Consider the following 15,115-nt stretch of genomic DNA (forward strand, 5'->3'; position numbering starts at 1 on the left):
AGAAACATTCTGCACAGAACTTGGGAGTGGAATCTGGTTGGTGGGGGAGTGGGGAGGGCAGGGCCAATGGGAGGGCGCTGGGTGGGGCACAGAGGGGAGGAATGGGAGAGGCTGACCAGGGGGGACAGACTTCCGGGTCTGAGATGAGTAAATCTGGGCTCTAAGAGTACGGGGACTTCAACTCATCAGACTGCTGTATGCTGGGGATTCGTAAGAGGGTAGATCTCATGTTCTCACTGCACAAAAAATATTAAAACTGATTAAAACAATAAGTGTGTAAAGCGACTGTTAACTTATTGGGGTGCTCATTTCACAATGTATATGTACATTAAATTATCACATTATGCACATTTTTAAAAATCACATTTATACCTTAAATATACACGGTTTTTATTTGTCGCTGTTGAGTCGCTTGGTCGTGTCCAACTCTTCAGGACCCCATGGACTGTAGCCCGCCAGGCTCCTCTGTCCATGGGATTCTCCAGGCAAGAATATTGGAGTGGGTTGCCATTTCCTTCTCCAGGGGATCTTCCCGACCCAGTGATCGAACCTGAGTCTCCTGCGTTGGCAGGCGGGTTCTTTTCCACTGAGCCCCCAGGGAAGCCCAGTGAAGCTGGGGGAACAACCAGAGGGAAACTTTCCAAAGGTGTGTCTATCCGCAGGCTTGCCTGTGTAGGTGTGGAGGCACACATCTCAGGGGGAGCTGTTTCTCCTCAGTGAAGTGAGGCTGCCGCTGGTGTGCGGACCGTGACCGAGTGAGAGAGAGAGACCGAGTCCCAGGGCGTCCCCGACGCACGCGAGGCGCTTCAAAGAGGCGACTTTCCCTCAGATGTTTTAAATTATTATGATGTTTTAAAGAACATAACTTTTTCTTTTTTTAACTTTTGAGCCACACAGCATGTGGGATCCTAGTTTCCCAGCTGGGCATCGAACCCACAGCCCCTGCAGTGGAAGCTCAGAGTTCTAACCACTGAGCCAGCAGGGAAGTCCCTAAAGGACATCACTTCAGAGAGGCAACAAGATTTCCCTCAGACAACTTTAATTAACCTGATGCACACGTTATTTAAAAGAGACACCACCCCTTCCCTCAGACAACTTTGACATCACCCTCCCTGACCTTGACGTACTTTCTGAGGGTCCCCAGCCCCATGGAGACCCTGCAGTCCAGCTGCTGGGAGGAAGTGAAGGGCGGGCTCCCAAGTCTCAGCCCCCGGGGAGCCCAGCCCCCCGAGAGGTGGGGAGCAGGGAGCTTGGGGAGCCAGAGCAGAGTGGGGAGGGGGAGGATGAAGGGGGAAGAGAAAGGCCAGTCCCAGGGCCCCACCTCAGCCCCCTGGACACAGAGCAGTGTCCTCCCTGGGCAGAGGGGACGTCATCCTGTCATGGTCCAGAACCAGCACTCTCCCCAGAATCACCCTCCTTAGGGTGTGTGTGTGTGTGTGTGTGTGTGTGTGTGTGTGTGTGTGTGTGTGTGTGTGTGTGTGTGTGTGTGTGTGTGCGCACGCGCGCCCACAAGTGCATCAAGTCAAGTGAAGGTCACGAGCCTTCAAAACCCAGCTTGAGATTCATGTTGGTGTTTGACAGAAAACAACAAAATTCTGTAAAGCAATTATCCTTCAATTAAAAAATAAATAAATTAAAAAAAAAAACACCCAGCTTAAGGAAAAAAACTACAAAATCCCATATGTCGGAAGCCCAGTCAGGGAGCGCGCTGAGCCAGTCTCAGGAAGGAGGCCCCTCGCCCTCTCCCCTGTACCCCTGTGGCTTCTCTCTGGACTTCGGCCCCCGGCCCTGCTCCCAAGCTCTCCCAGCAGTGGGGACACGATGGTCTGAACCGGGGCTCCAGCCCAGCAGCTCCCAACTGTGAGCCCTGAACCCCGAGTGTGGGTCTAGGCAGGGCACTTGCAACCTGGAGGAGCAGGAACAAGATGCTGGCCCTCCAGGTGGGGACCGCACATCGGGAGCGGGGGCCCTGAGCCGGGCGGGACGGCCATGACTCCGCGGTGTTTCTTTCCACAGCCGAGTTTCCTCTGGAAACGGGGTGCGGTGTTGGAAGGCTCCGCTCATCCGTCTATCTAAACGCGGGTGTCTCTGGTCAGAAGCTCAGAGGACAAGTTGGCGTAGATGGGCTGACCCTGCGGCTCTGCAACGTCCCTCCGACGTTCCTCCAACCAGAGCACGGCGCCGACCAAGCCGAGCAGGAAGGGCACCTTCAGGAATGCCAGGAGCATGTAGTGGGTCCTGGGAGGGGGTGGGCAGAGCAATCAGAGCCCCGGGCCCCTCCATGTCCACCCCCCAGAACTCGGACACTGGGGAGCCTTGCGGGGAGCAAAGCCTGTGACGCTGGGCTCGGCAGCCCCATCCCCCAGGGACCTGCTTAATGGCTCAGTCCCGAGGGCCCTAGGAATAGCTCAGCTTTGTGGCCTTGCTCTGTATCATGCTCACTTCCCTCTCCAATTTCACCTTTGTCTGAGTGCATCTCAGCCCAGGAGATGCGCCTGCAGGTCACCCACGGCAGGCTGGCTCTGTGTGTTCACGGCTCCCACGGCCGCCAGCTCCAGGCTGCTAAACCACCCTCCCTGAAGCCTAGAGGTTTGTGTCTCCCTCGGCATCCACTAGGTCGTCCGTGCTGTTTTGTTGATTGGGCAGAGGACCCGCGAGCTCCTCTCCAGCAGGGATGCTCACAGAGGAGGAGTCTGCAGAGCAGACATCTGGCTGGGGCTCCAACGGGAAGATAGAGGATGAGGAGGGGCCTGGGCGGAGGGGCACGGAGGGTGGGCCAGGGTCCTTGGCGCTGACCGAGGTGGGCTCCAGGGTCAGGTGACTGACTGCATGAGGGTCGACAGCCCCACAGGAGAGGCCCCAGGTCGGGGCAGGAGAAAGGACCACAGCTACTCACCTGCTGTGGGGGCGGGAGGACGCGGCTGGACGGCTGGTGTTCCTCGTCCTGGAGGCCTGGCTTCCTAGTACGGTCAGAGCAGCTTCCCCTACACACGGGCGAAGTCGGCCCAGGTCATCAGCACAGACCCGGGGTGCCTGCTCCCCTCGCAGTGCCCCACCGCGCTCAGCCCTCTCAGGAGACCCGCTTCCCCTGGTCCAGGGGGCTTCCTCTCTAGCTGCAGTCCCTCTGGTTTCTCCCCTTTCTGCCAAGTCATCTGAACCACAGTACACAGTCATCTCCCGCCCCCACCCCACCATCATTTCCAGGTGTGGCCAAAAGGAGTAAAATTAAACATGTCAATCCCAGTCTCCCAGTTCGGCCCATCCTCCACGTGTAAAGATAGCTAGTGGGAAGCCGCTGGGTAGCACCGGGAGCTCGGCTGGGTACTCTGTGATGACCTAGAGGGGTGGGATCAGGGGGTGATGGGAAGGAGGTTCAGAAGGGAGGGGATACTTGTATGCATACGGTTGATTTACTTCACTGTACAGAAGAAACCAATGCAACATTATAAAGCAACTATTCTCCAGTTTTAAAAAAGAAAAAGAATGTATATATATATATATTAATATATGACTAACCCTATATGAATCCCTTTGCTGTATAGTGGAAATTAACACAGCATTGTAAATCAACTATGGAGTTTGATCCCTGGGTTGGGAAGATCCCCTGGAGGAGGGCATGGCAACCCACTCCCATATTCTTGCCTGGTGAATCCCATGGGCAGAGGAGCCTGGCGGGCTACAGTCCATGGGGTTGCAGAGTCGGGCATGACTGAATAACTAACGCTTCCACAAATCAACTGTACATCAAAAAAATAAATTTTTAAGATGAAAAAAAAATTTTACATTCCTATTAAAAAAGAATTCAAAAGAAAATGAAATAAAAGTAAGCACTGCATTTTATTCTGGGGAGAGAGAAAAATCACACCGCAAGTGGAACTTTTTGGTTGAAGGTGGTGGGAACCCCTGGTCCTTTCTGCTCAAACAGTGCCCGAGCAAAGACAGCTCAAGGACAGACGTTCTGGAAACAGGGCGTCTAGTTACTGGGGCGGAAATGAGCAAGGGGGATTCCAGAACGCTGGTGGATAAGAGGACCCCTTCCGGTGAAATAGTGAACAGTGACAGTGATGAAGGAGATATACATCTCGTTAAGAGAAACTATGGAGATGATTTATGTGAGCAGCCCGGTCTCCAGCGAGCAGAGGCCCCAGAGCACCCTGGGTTGGCCGGGGTCCTGGGGTTCAGCGCTGGGACGCACTGGGTTACCCCAGATGTCTCTCTGTGCCCTTCTGCATAATGACAGGTTCCGGGTGTGACGACCGGAGGTTGGCCACTTCCTAGAGTGATGCTCTGGGACATCACCGCAGGGGCCTCGGAGAGACCTCCGGGATGCGGTAGGCAGCCGGGCTGGGAAGTGATGCTTTGCCTTGGTCTCTCCCGCTTCCTCCCCATCCGTCTGTCCCTTGCTCTCGCTCACGCTCGCTCTCAGACACCCCGACCTTTCTCTTCTGCCCTCGGGGAGGGGTGGGGAGGGGACATCAGTCTTCCAGTCCTGAGCACCAGGGCCCCATAGTGGAGACAAGAAAGCTCTTACTTGGACCAACAGTCACTTTAATTTGCGCCCCCAGGTCGGTTCCAGGCCTCTCAATCCCGCACCAGTAAGTGTCTGCGTCGTCCTGCCTGAGCTCCTGCAAGGTCACTGTGAACGAGCGGTTTCTCTGGTCGTCCCTGATGGACACGCGGTCTCCTTTCTCTTCTCGCCCCGATCCCTGGGTTTGCACGAGGATCCGGCATGAAGCCCACCACGCCCCCCGACACCACCACTTCTTATGGCTCTCCCACTTGGAGTCGTATCGACACTTCACACTCACCGACTCCCGCTCCTGGCCCCGCACGGACTCTGGGCCTCGGATGGACAAACAGCCTGGAAAACAGAGTCCAGAATCCAGCTCCTGCCTCTCCGAGCTGGACCAGACTGATGTCCGAGATTGCACCAGCGTCCCCGGCCTTCCCCGAAACCCCCAGCTGACGCCTCAAGTCCACCTTCTCCTCCGTCCTTCTCCTCCCCACCAGCTGCCTTGGTCTCCTCGGTCCCCGTGTCCCTACGCCTGCTCACCGCATCTGCTTTTCTGGCACTTTCTTTCCGTGTCCTCTCAACACTGTTCTCAACTGGTTCCTCCTCTTCTCCAACTACTCGGTCCCCAAGGCCTCTACGGATTCTCTTCTCTCTCTTTCTCTTTAAATCTTGGTGTAAACAGTGGTGCTGTGTTGGTAAATACCTAACAACCCGTCCTCGGGGGTTAAAAACAATCTCCGGTTTGGAGTGCTTTCCAAATTCTGGCGTGTAAATAGCCCCACCACGGCTGACTTCAGGCTATCCACGTGACGTCACTGGGCACCAAGGTGGGAAGAGGTGTCCCCAGTCTGAGCCAGCTCTCCCGAGGAGGAGCCAGGGTCCCCCCTCCAGCCTTTATCTCATCTCACTGTATTACGCCCCCAAAGAGTGACTCTCCATTCCTATGGTTTCTTGTCTACATGATGATGATTCCCAAGTCCGTATTTGTAGCCCCAGTTCTCCCCTTGGCCCCAGCCTGACTGTGCGCGTGCTAAGTCACTTCAGTCGTGTCCAACTCTTTGCGACCCCACAGACTGTAGTCTGCCAGGCTCCTCTGTCCATGAGATTCTCCAGACAAGAATACTGGAGTGGGTTGCCATGCCCTCCTCCAGGGGATCGTCCCAACCCAAGGATGGGAGCTACATCTCTTAGGTCTCCTATATTGCAGGCAGATTCTTTACCACTCGTGCCAGCTGGGAAGCCCTGGCCCCAGTCTACCACTTACAAATACACACTGGATGTCTCTTTCCCAGAGTCAATAGTTACAGAGATATGACGCTTTTGAGGGGAGCTGGGTCGCACAGCTTTGGGGATCTCAGTTCCCTAACCAGGGACTGAACCTGGACCACAGTAGTGAAAGCTCAGAGTCCCAGTGCCTGGACCACAAGGGACGTCCCGACAGTCACAGAACTGAATACATCGCTTCTTCCATCTGGACTCACTCTCCTTCAACACTTCCTCTCTCTCGTAGAGAGTTGGAATGGATGAACCAGCAAGGGTCTGCTGGGAGTGTAACTAGGTATTCTGCTTTTCCGTGGACTGAATGGTTAAACTCACTGTGTTCAGATACACAGATACTTTATCCTGGGCCAGGACCATTTTTGCATTGACCACGGGGCAATATGCCAAGAGAAGCTCACAGGAAGCCTCTCTTGACCATCTCATGGCCCCAGAGCGCCAGGGCCAGGGCGCGGGCTGGGGTCTGTGCAAGACGGAGGGAGTCAGGTCCGTTGCCCCAGGTGTCACCTCTCACACCTCGGACCTTCTCCCTGAAACTATTTTAGTTACTTGGGGTTTGCACTTATGGCAGCAGAATAACTCCCTCCCAACATGCTCACGTCCTGGGCTTCCCCTGTGGTTCTGTGGCAAAGAATCTGCCTGCAGTGCAGGCGATATCAGTGACGCGAGTTCGATTCCTGGGCCAGGAAGATTCCCTGGAGAAGGAAATGGCAACCCACTTCAATAATCTTGCCTGGAAAATCCCATGGACAGAGGAACCTGTTGGGCTACAGTCCATGGGGTCCCAAAGAGTCAGATACAACTGAGCGACTAAGCACAGATCCTAATTCCCAAGAATTCACAGATGTGACTGAAATAAGGCTCTCAAGACGGCAAGCTTATCCTGGGTTATCCAGCTGCGTCCAATGTAATCACAAGGGTCCTTAAAAGTGAAAGCAGAAGGGACTTCCCGGGCTGCCCAGTGGTCAGGACTCCACACTTCCACTGCAGCCCTGGGTTCAATTCCTGGTCAGGGAACACAGATTCCCACAAGCCATGTGGTCAAAAAAGAAAAAAAGCGAAAGAGCTGAAGGAGAGTTAGTATCAGCATCAGAGATTTGAAGGCAGAGAAAGGGCTCTCGAGCCAAGGAATGTGGGTGGCTTCTGGAAACTGGGAAAGGTGAGCAGACAGCTCTTCTGTAGGGCATCTAGGAGGGATGAAACCTTGCTGACTCCCCAAGTGTAAGCCAGTGAGACCACTTTGGACTTCTGACCTTCAGAACTGTAAGAAAATAAAGTTGTGTCATTTCAAGCCCGAGGCTTGTGGTAATGTGTTACAGCAGCCACAGTGAAATGGAGCAGAACCCTATGGTGCCTGACCCCCATGTCCTCTGCCTGCCTTTCCTCTGTGGAAAAACTGTAGCCCATGAACAAGTTTCATTAGAGAAGTGAAAACAGGCAGAAGCCAAGAAAAACAGTCAGAAGAGACCAAACGATAGCAATGCCGTCCTTAAGCATAGTCGGAGACCTTTAGTTCCGTCCCAAGGGCTATAGATAGTATTCTGAGCCCTGCTCTCTGAGCAATCTTACAGAGATGAGCCCCTCGCCAGGTGGAAAAGTGAATTACAGATGACCAGATTATAGCCGTGACATAAGCTACCACAATTCCAAGAACTGGCCTCAGGGAAATGGGAACAAGCCCACCCTGGAACTGAAGACTAACTGTACTTAAAATAATACGATGACGCTGGTCAGACCGCTGATGACCAACTTCAGGATGACTGTCGGAGCTGATTGTGCTGTTTCTGCCTGGAGCCCCCGCAGTCTGTAAAACTCTGGCATCTTGACTGTCAGTGGGAGGGGAGACAGCCTTTCGACAGGCGTCCGTGCCCAGCACCCACCCCGCCCTGTTGCTGGCATCCAGCTAAAGCAAACGTCCCACCAACCTGCTGTCTTTAACGGCTTTTGAGCAGCGAGCAGTCTGACCCTGCTTTCGATTATGATAAGAAAGGAGTGTGGATTTCAATCAGCAGAACTAATGCTACTCTCCTCAAACCAGCACCGCCACGAGCACATCTAACTGGAGACCCTGGCATCCTCACTGCCGTGTTCCCTCCCTCCCCCTCCACAACTAACGGGTAACCAATTAGACAACTCTCCCTCAAAAATGGGGGCTTCCCTGGTGGCTCAGTGGGAAAGAATCTGCCTGCCAATGCAGGAGACTCAGGTTTGATCCCTGGGCCAGGAAGACCACTGGAGAAGAAATTGGCAACCCACTCCAGTAGTCTTGCCTGGGAAATCCCATTGACAGAGGAGCCTGGCGGGCTACAATTCATAGGGTCGCAAAGAGTCAGATAGGATTGAATGACTGAGCATAGCACACCTCAAAAATGCTTGTCCAGATGATTGTCTTGTTTCCTCTGCCATCAAGGTCCACGGGGACAGCCTGACATGCTAGAAAGAACCTGAGCTCTGGACACAGAAAGACCTGTCGGCCACAGAGTAGTTGGGAAACTTTAACTTGCTTCCTCTCTGAGCCTTGCTGCTGTATTTGCAAACTGGCTAGCTACTTTCCACCTTGCAGGTTCTTCTTGGGGATGTGTGTAACCCTCAGCATTCAGGAGTTGCCCCATCAGCGGTAGCCCAGCCACACCCCTGCTCTGCTGCCTGGGTCACAGCAGCAGCACACCGCGGGGTTCCCCAGCCCCCACTGCACCCCTCCTCCTGTCTCCTCTGCACATCGCCACGGGAGTTTTGTACCAAAATTGTCCCCAGATCGTCCTCAATGACACTTGCCACAAGCACTTAAAATCTTTGAGGACCTCTCCCGCAGCCACTTCCCACTGCCTTGGAATGATGTTAGATGCCTGAGTTTGCTCTACTTAAAATGGATAAGCGAAGACCTAATGTACAGCACAATGAACTCTGCTCCATGTTGCTGGCAGCCTGGACGGGAGGAGAGTTTGGGGCAGAATGGATCCATTGTGTGTACGGCTGAGTACGTACGGCTGAGTCCCTTCTCGGTTCACGTGAAACTGTCACAACACGGTCAACCTGCTCTGCTCCAATACAAAATGAAGTTTTTGAAAAATGTCTTAGTTTGGTAGTTAGTTCTTTTACAATCCTGATCCAGTTCTCTGTCCAGTGTGACTTCCTGCGGCTCCCCGCCTCCCACGCTGCCCACCCCCACTTTCCTCTTTCCCTGACTCAGACGCTGCCTCCCAAGCGGCTGTGTCACTGCCCTTCTCCTTCCTTCCAGCTAGAAACCCCTGCTCCCAGCCCTGCCTGTCTCCTGGTCATTCTCCAGGTCTCCTTCAAAGTTCCGCCTTCTCTGCAGCCTTCCTCCCCTTCCCCCCACTGCTCCACAGCCCTTTACAGGAACCTGAATGCTGCACTAGTGTCTTATCGTCCTCAGCAGTCTTTCTCTCTGCCTCCCTTGCTAGGATGCTCTGTTTCAAGGAGCAGAGATCTTGTGTTTGTTTTTTCTCTCTCTTCCCCTGTGACTTACACACTGTCTGGATCCTGGTTGGGACCCTTGAAGTATATGATTTATGTTGAAAAGAAGCTAGTTGTTATGATCTCAGACAGAGTCATCCAAGTCTAGGATCAATTATAGTTTCCACACCAATGAGAAATGAAGTAAGGGAGCTAGCTGCATTGCTAACCTAACAGTGAACACTGGAAACAAATCCAAATGCCACCAGTGGGAGACTGGGCTAATAGATTGTGATCTGTCCGACGCATGGTTAGAAGAAAAAGACAGGGACTTTGCTGGTGGTCCAGTGGCTGATTCCCACTCCCAATGCAGGTGACCCAGGTTCGATCCTGGGTCAGGGAACTAGATCCCACATGCTGCAGCTAATACCCAGTGCAACCAAATAACTAAATACGTGTCAAGAGAAAAGACAAATCATAATGATGGGAAAGATGTCCCAGACATATTACCATTAGGTTAAAACAAGTTGCCTGACAGAGTGTGTGTGATTTCTCTTCCTTAGTTTTTCGATAGCACATGCTTAGGGGAAAATAAGTGGTTTGGGTTGAATTTGAGGATTTTGAGGGGAAATTTCACTTTCTAAGTCACACATTTCTATTTTGTCAAAATCTTCAAAAATTTAATTAACTGATGAAACAACAGCTTTTTTTCATTAAAAAGGAGTCAATTGGAAGAATTGCTAAAAAGACAGGAATTGATGTAAATTAAAATCTAATGTAAGAGTCAGCAGAAAGAGTCATGTTTTTGCCCCTTAAAAATAAATAAGCTATAGTAGGAAGCAAAAGCACAATCAAAACATATTCTATCTGCCGGTGATCATAAACAGCAAAAAACAGGTGTGGGTACTTGGAAACAGAAATGCCATCCACCCCAGCCTTGGTAATTTAACAGAATGGTCAAGCACTCATAATGTCATGGGGCTTGGTTTTTAAAAATACATGGGGGTTTTTTACAAACAGAGATTATGATGGATGATAAACTGTTCATTAGACCTGTGTATTTTCAAGAGATTTTTGTCTTTGCTGTTTTTAGTTTTTGCTTTTTGGCCGTACCACTGCAGTTTGCAGGATCTTAGTTCCTGACCAGGGATTGAACCCCGGGGTCCCAGCAGTGAAAGCGAGAAGTCCCAACTACCGAACCTCCAGGGAATTGCCCCAAGAATTGGTCTGAAGGAAGAGAGAAAAATGATACGACACTGCTGACCTGGGAGCAGAACTCTGGAAAACATAACTGATGGGTTTTAAAAGCCTAAGCCTGTTTGGGGCTTCCCTGATGGTTCAGATGGTAAATAATCTGCCTGCAATGCGGGGGACCCAGGTTTGATCCGTGCGTCTATCACGAAGATCCCCAGGAGAAGGGAATGGCTACCCAACCTGGTATTCTTGCCTGGAGAACTTCATGGAAGAGGAGACTGGCTGTTTGAATTTCAATTTTTTTTTTTTTTTTTGCTTTCATGAATTTTAGATATAAACTTTCTTTTTCATGTCAATCATTCAGGGAAGTTTGCCCTCTGTGCAAAATTCTTGGGTGAATGGTCTTGTCTCAAAATCGAGAGCATGGTTAATCTCCACATCTAGGCTGATAGCGAGTAACAAATGACTCACAAAAATGAGGCAAATTCACCCAAGAGGGGCTCAGAGCAGAGGTCCCAGGGAACGTGTGTTGTGCAGTGGTGTTTGTGCAGTTGTCTTAGTTTGCACTTATAGGGCCGGGGGTCTGGGCTGGTGTTCCCCAGACATCATGGCAGCCCAAGCTAAGAGAAACAGTTTCTAGGGTGCAGATCTGGGCCCCTGGTTATTCTTGCAACACTTTGCTCTTTGGGGAACAGGGATCTCTTCTTCCATTCTTGGGGTTGTTGGGGGTCTGGTAACCAAGCAGATGAATGTCCAACCAGAAGCTGGGTCATTGTGACTTTACCATGGCCACCTCTCTCCTGCCTTTCACAGAGGAAACCCAGGGTGGCTGATGGTGTCTAGAGGTGAAAACTTGACTGGCTGGCTTCTTTTTTTCATCCTTGACTAACTTCATGCCCAAGTTCATTCAGAATTGAAGAGGAGGGACCCATCCGCTCTCTCAAGGCCAACCCTCCCCCCAAGTCACCGATCAGCCTGTGTGAGTGTGTGTGTGGCTGTGCAAGTGTGTGGTTATTCTGTGTCCCTGTGAGTGAATATATATGTGTGTCTGTGTGTCTAAACAAGTGTGTGTGTATTATGAGAGTGTGAGAATATAGACATGAACTGGCATGTGATTCCATAGGTATGTGTGTTCAACTCCGTCGGGTGAGTGTATTGTGTACATGCGTCTAAGAGCATGTGATCCCAACACGGTCCACCCACACCCTTCTCCTTGGCCTCCCGGTGAGCTGGACGTTGAGGTTAAGAGAGGGAGGAGATGGAGGGGTGGTCTTGGAACTCAGGTGGAAAGCTGGAGCCCAGGGGGAGATGCAGACATTCTGAGCAGCCATCCTTTGGGGGTCTGGGTCACCTGGGGTCGCTGTTAGTGAACACGGCCATCACAGACAAGCTAGTCCCACAACCCGTCCACAGGTATCATCAGAAGGCTTCTTCAGCATCAGTACCATCAACAGTGGCAGTGAGAATTCAGGGACGCCCATCTGAATAGTAGAGTCCTACACCTCTAGAGCTGGAAAGGACTCAAGGACTCCCATCCCCGCGGAAATCCAACAAGGGACCGGGACTCAGTTCTCTGGACTCCTTGGCCATGCTCTTTCCTGCGGCCCCTCTACGGAGTGGTCTGTGAGTGTCACAGGGTCAGTCCCCAGGCCTGGGGAGAGAGGACCGTGTGACCCACACCTACTGCCTACATTGTGCAAGCTTCCACGCTGTTTCCTGGATGCTAGGGCAGTGGTTTTCCATAGAAGAGAAGCCCCTCTCATCACCCAGCAGTTCCCTCTTTGAAAGCCTCAGTTCCTGGGCAGGGTATCCCAGGCCCTTCAGAGTCCTGTCTGTGGCGCTCCCAGCCTCAGTTCCAACCAGACACCCCAAGGCTCTCTGAGAATTCAGAGCGCCCTCTGCACGAACCCAGCATCCTTTCTCAAGCCTCCAACCCTTGGCATGCAGTTCCCTTTCTGAGGAACACTGGTCCCTCTTCTCCACGTGGAGAGCTGATCCTCCCATTCTCCCAGGCTCATCAGATGGACGGTTGCCACGAGCCTTTTCTGTTAGGCTCATGGGAACTTAGTTCTCTGACCAGGGATTGAACCCAGGCCCTCAGCAGTGACATTGCAGAGTCCTAACCACTGGACCACCAGGGAACTCCCAGCTCCTCTTTTTAAAGGTCGTTCCTATTTCTCTTTTCCCTTCCTCAGAGCCAGATGCCTGTCTGGTACAAGGAGGATCCCAGTGAGATTGTGTCGGATGAATTAACAAAGTCATCTCTCATTTCCCCAAGATATTCTTCCTTGTACCTGGGACAAGGGCTTCCCAGGTGGCACAGTGGTAAAGAACCCACCTGCCAAGGCAGGAGATGCAAGAGATGTGGATTCGAATCCTGGGTCGGGAAGATCCTCTGGAGGAGGGCATGGCAACCCACTCCAGTATTCTTGCCTGGAGAATCCCATGGACAGAGGAGCCTGGTGGGATAGTCCATGGGGTAGCAAAGAGCTGGACACGACTTAGTGACTTAGCACACACACATATCTGGGACAGACCCTCCACCCCCTCGCCCCCTGCAGCGCCCCAGCCCGCTCACCTGGGATGCTGAGAAGCAGCAGAGCTGGGGGCAGCCACATGGTCCTGCCTCCGGGCTTCCTCTCCCCGCTGACTTACAAACTGGGAAGCGCGTCCAGGTGCCAGCTGACGCTCAGAGCTCTGAGCACAGGCAGGCTGGAGCGCTCGGCCCGTCCAGACCGCCTTTACGTTTGTTATTCGCTTCCTTTTATGGAGTGAGTGTTTCCTGCTTTTAATTATTCAGCATAAGCAGTGCTGTTTCTTGGCAGGGCTGGGTCACAGGGTATGAGACCTGCGCTAGGCCAGAAAGAGGAAGCTGGGGAGCTGTGCGGGGGAGACGGGGGCCTGTGTCTGCAGAAGGGTCAGAGGAGCGGGTTTCTGACCTACCAGGCCTCGGGTGGGTGTCAGCTCCAGAAATGATTCTCCATGACAGCAGTGGGTCCCAGCAGCAGGAAACTCTGCAACTCGCGGGCCAGGTGTCCGTGCTGGGCACACCTGCTGATGCCTCTGTCCAGGTGTTACAGCCAAGCGCGTGAATGTGCCGGCTGTGAAATGAGACAAACCCAGGCTCTAACCCCATGAGCACCACATACGAGCCGTGTAACTGTGGACAACTTACTTAATCTTTCTGAGCCTCAGTGTTTATAGCTGTAAAATGGACTGATAAGAGCTTTTATGAGAATTTAATGAGGAAATGTACGAGAAGTTCCAAAAACAGAGTTCTGGGATGTGGTTAGCAAAGTGCGTCCTTATTAATGCCCTGGGCAAGACCCCAGACACCAGATGAAGAGCAGGACTAAAATAAGCCCAGGATAGGGGCTTCCCTGGCGGTCCAGGGGTTAAGACTCGGTGCTCCCACTGCAGGGGGCTTGGGTTCCATCCCTGCTCTGGGAACTAAGGTCTTGCATGCCACAGGGTGTAGCCAAATAAGAGAAAAGCCCAGGGGGCTGAGAAGAAGCCAGTGGACTGGGTTTCCTCACTAATAATAGGACAAATTCTAATCTCAACCAGACTGCATTTAATTCAGATCACAATATATATATAACCCAGGAGTAAAACTCTTCAAGAGCAGTTCTGGGAGGCAGGTGAGGGTGTTTCTTCCCCGGAGTCCAGAGCCAAACTGGAAGGGGGAGCTGTCCCTGGAAGTCCTGTGTTTTGGTGGCTCAGCACACATTCAGAAGGGCTGGAGGAGTAAGAGGACCTTAGCCACGTATCTGGGCGCTATGGGCACCAAGGAAGGGATGGACGGGAAGTAGGAAAAGGTGTGGAGTATGAGTCTCCCCCAGGTTTCCTCAGAATCAGGCCAGTTCACTGCCCCACCATCTTCACTTCTCTGGGAAGGTGGAGCAAGTCTATTGCTAGTATAAAAAATTTAGGGAGTTCCCTCAGATATGCAGATGATGCCACACTTAATGGCAGAAAGCAAAGAAGAACTAAAGCGCCTCTTGATGGAACTGAAAGAGGAGGGTGGAAAAAGTTGGCTTCAAACTCAACATTCAGAAAACTAAGATCATGGCATCTGGTCCCATCACTTCGTGGCAAATAGATGGGGAAACAATGGAAACAGTGAGAGACTTTATTTTTTTGGGCTCCAAAATCACTGCAGATGGTGATTGCAGCCATGAAATTAAAAGACACTTGCTCCTTGGAAGAAAAGTTATGACCAACCTAGACAGTGTATTAAAAGCAGAGATATTACTTTGCCAACAAAGTTTCGTCTAGTCAAATCTTTGGTTTTTCCAGTGGTCGTGTATGGATGTGAGAGTTGGACTATAAAGAAAGCTGAGTGCTGAAGAATTGATGCTTTTGAACTGCGGTGTTGGAGAAGACTCTTGAGAGTCCCTTGGACTGCAAGGAGATCCAACCAGTCCATCCTAAAGGAGGTCAGTCTGGGTGTTCATTGGAAGGACTGATGCTGAAGCTGAAACTCCAATACTTTGGCCACCTGATGTGAAGAGCTGACTCTTTTGAAAAGACCCTGATGCTGGGAAAGATTGAAGACAGGAGGAGAAGGGGATGACAGAGGATGAGATGGTTGGATGGCATCACATACTCAATGGACATGAGTTTGAGCAAGCTCCAGAAGCTGGTGATGGACAGGGAAGCCTGGCATGCTGCAGTCCATGGGGTCGCAAAGAGTTGGACACGACTGAGCAACTG

General features: G+C 51.9%; 1 protein-coding gene across 3 annotated transcripts; it reads right to left on the reverse strand.

Moving 5' to 3' along the window:
• Nucleotides 1–1,456: 1,456 nt before the first annotated feature.
• On the reverse strand, nucleotides 1,457–13,139 carry CD300LB (CD300 molecule like family member b). Of its 3 annotated transcripts, XM_043456778.1 has the most exons (5): nucleotides 12,978–13,139; nucleotides 4,809–4,861; nucleotides 4,532–4,706; nucleotides 2,897–2,984; nucleotides 1,457–2,238 (listed from the first exon to the last, which is right to left on the reverse strand). In XM_043456778.1, exons 1-5 carry the CDS (start codon nucleotides 13,015–13,017, stop codon nucleotides 2,073–2,075), a joined length of 522 nt encoding a protein of 173 aa, XP_043312713.1. In that variant the 5' UTR covers nucleotides 13,018–13,139; the 3' UTR covers nucleotides 1,457–2,072. The 3 variants fall into 3 exon arrangements, with proteins under 3 accessions (XP_043312713.1, XP_043312669.1, XP_043312692.1); XM_043456734.1 differs by having other exon boundaries at nucleotides 4,532–4,861; XM_043456757.1 differs by having other exon boundaries at nucleotides 2,072–2,207; nucleotides 4,532–4,861.
• Nucleotides 13,140–15,115: the final 1,976 nt, after the last annotated feature.

Source organism: Cervus canadensis, chromosome 1 (genome assembly GCF_019320065.1).
Source record: "Cervus canadensis isolate Bull #8, Minnesota chromosome 1, ASM1932006v1, whole genome shotgun sequence".
Classification (NCBI taxonomy): Eukaryota; Metazoa; Chordata; class Mammalia; order Artiodactyla; family Cervidae; genus Cervus; species Cervus canadensis.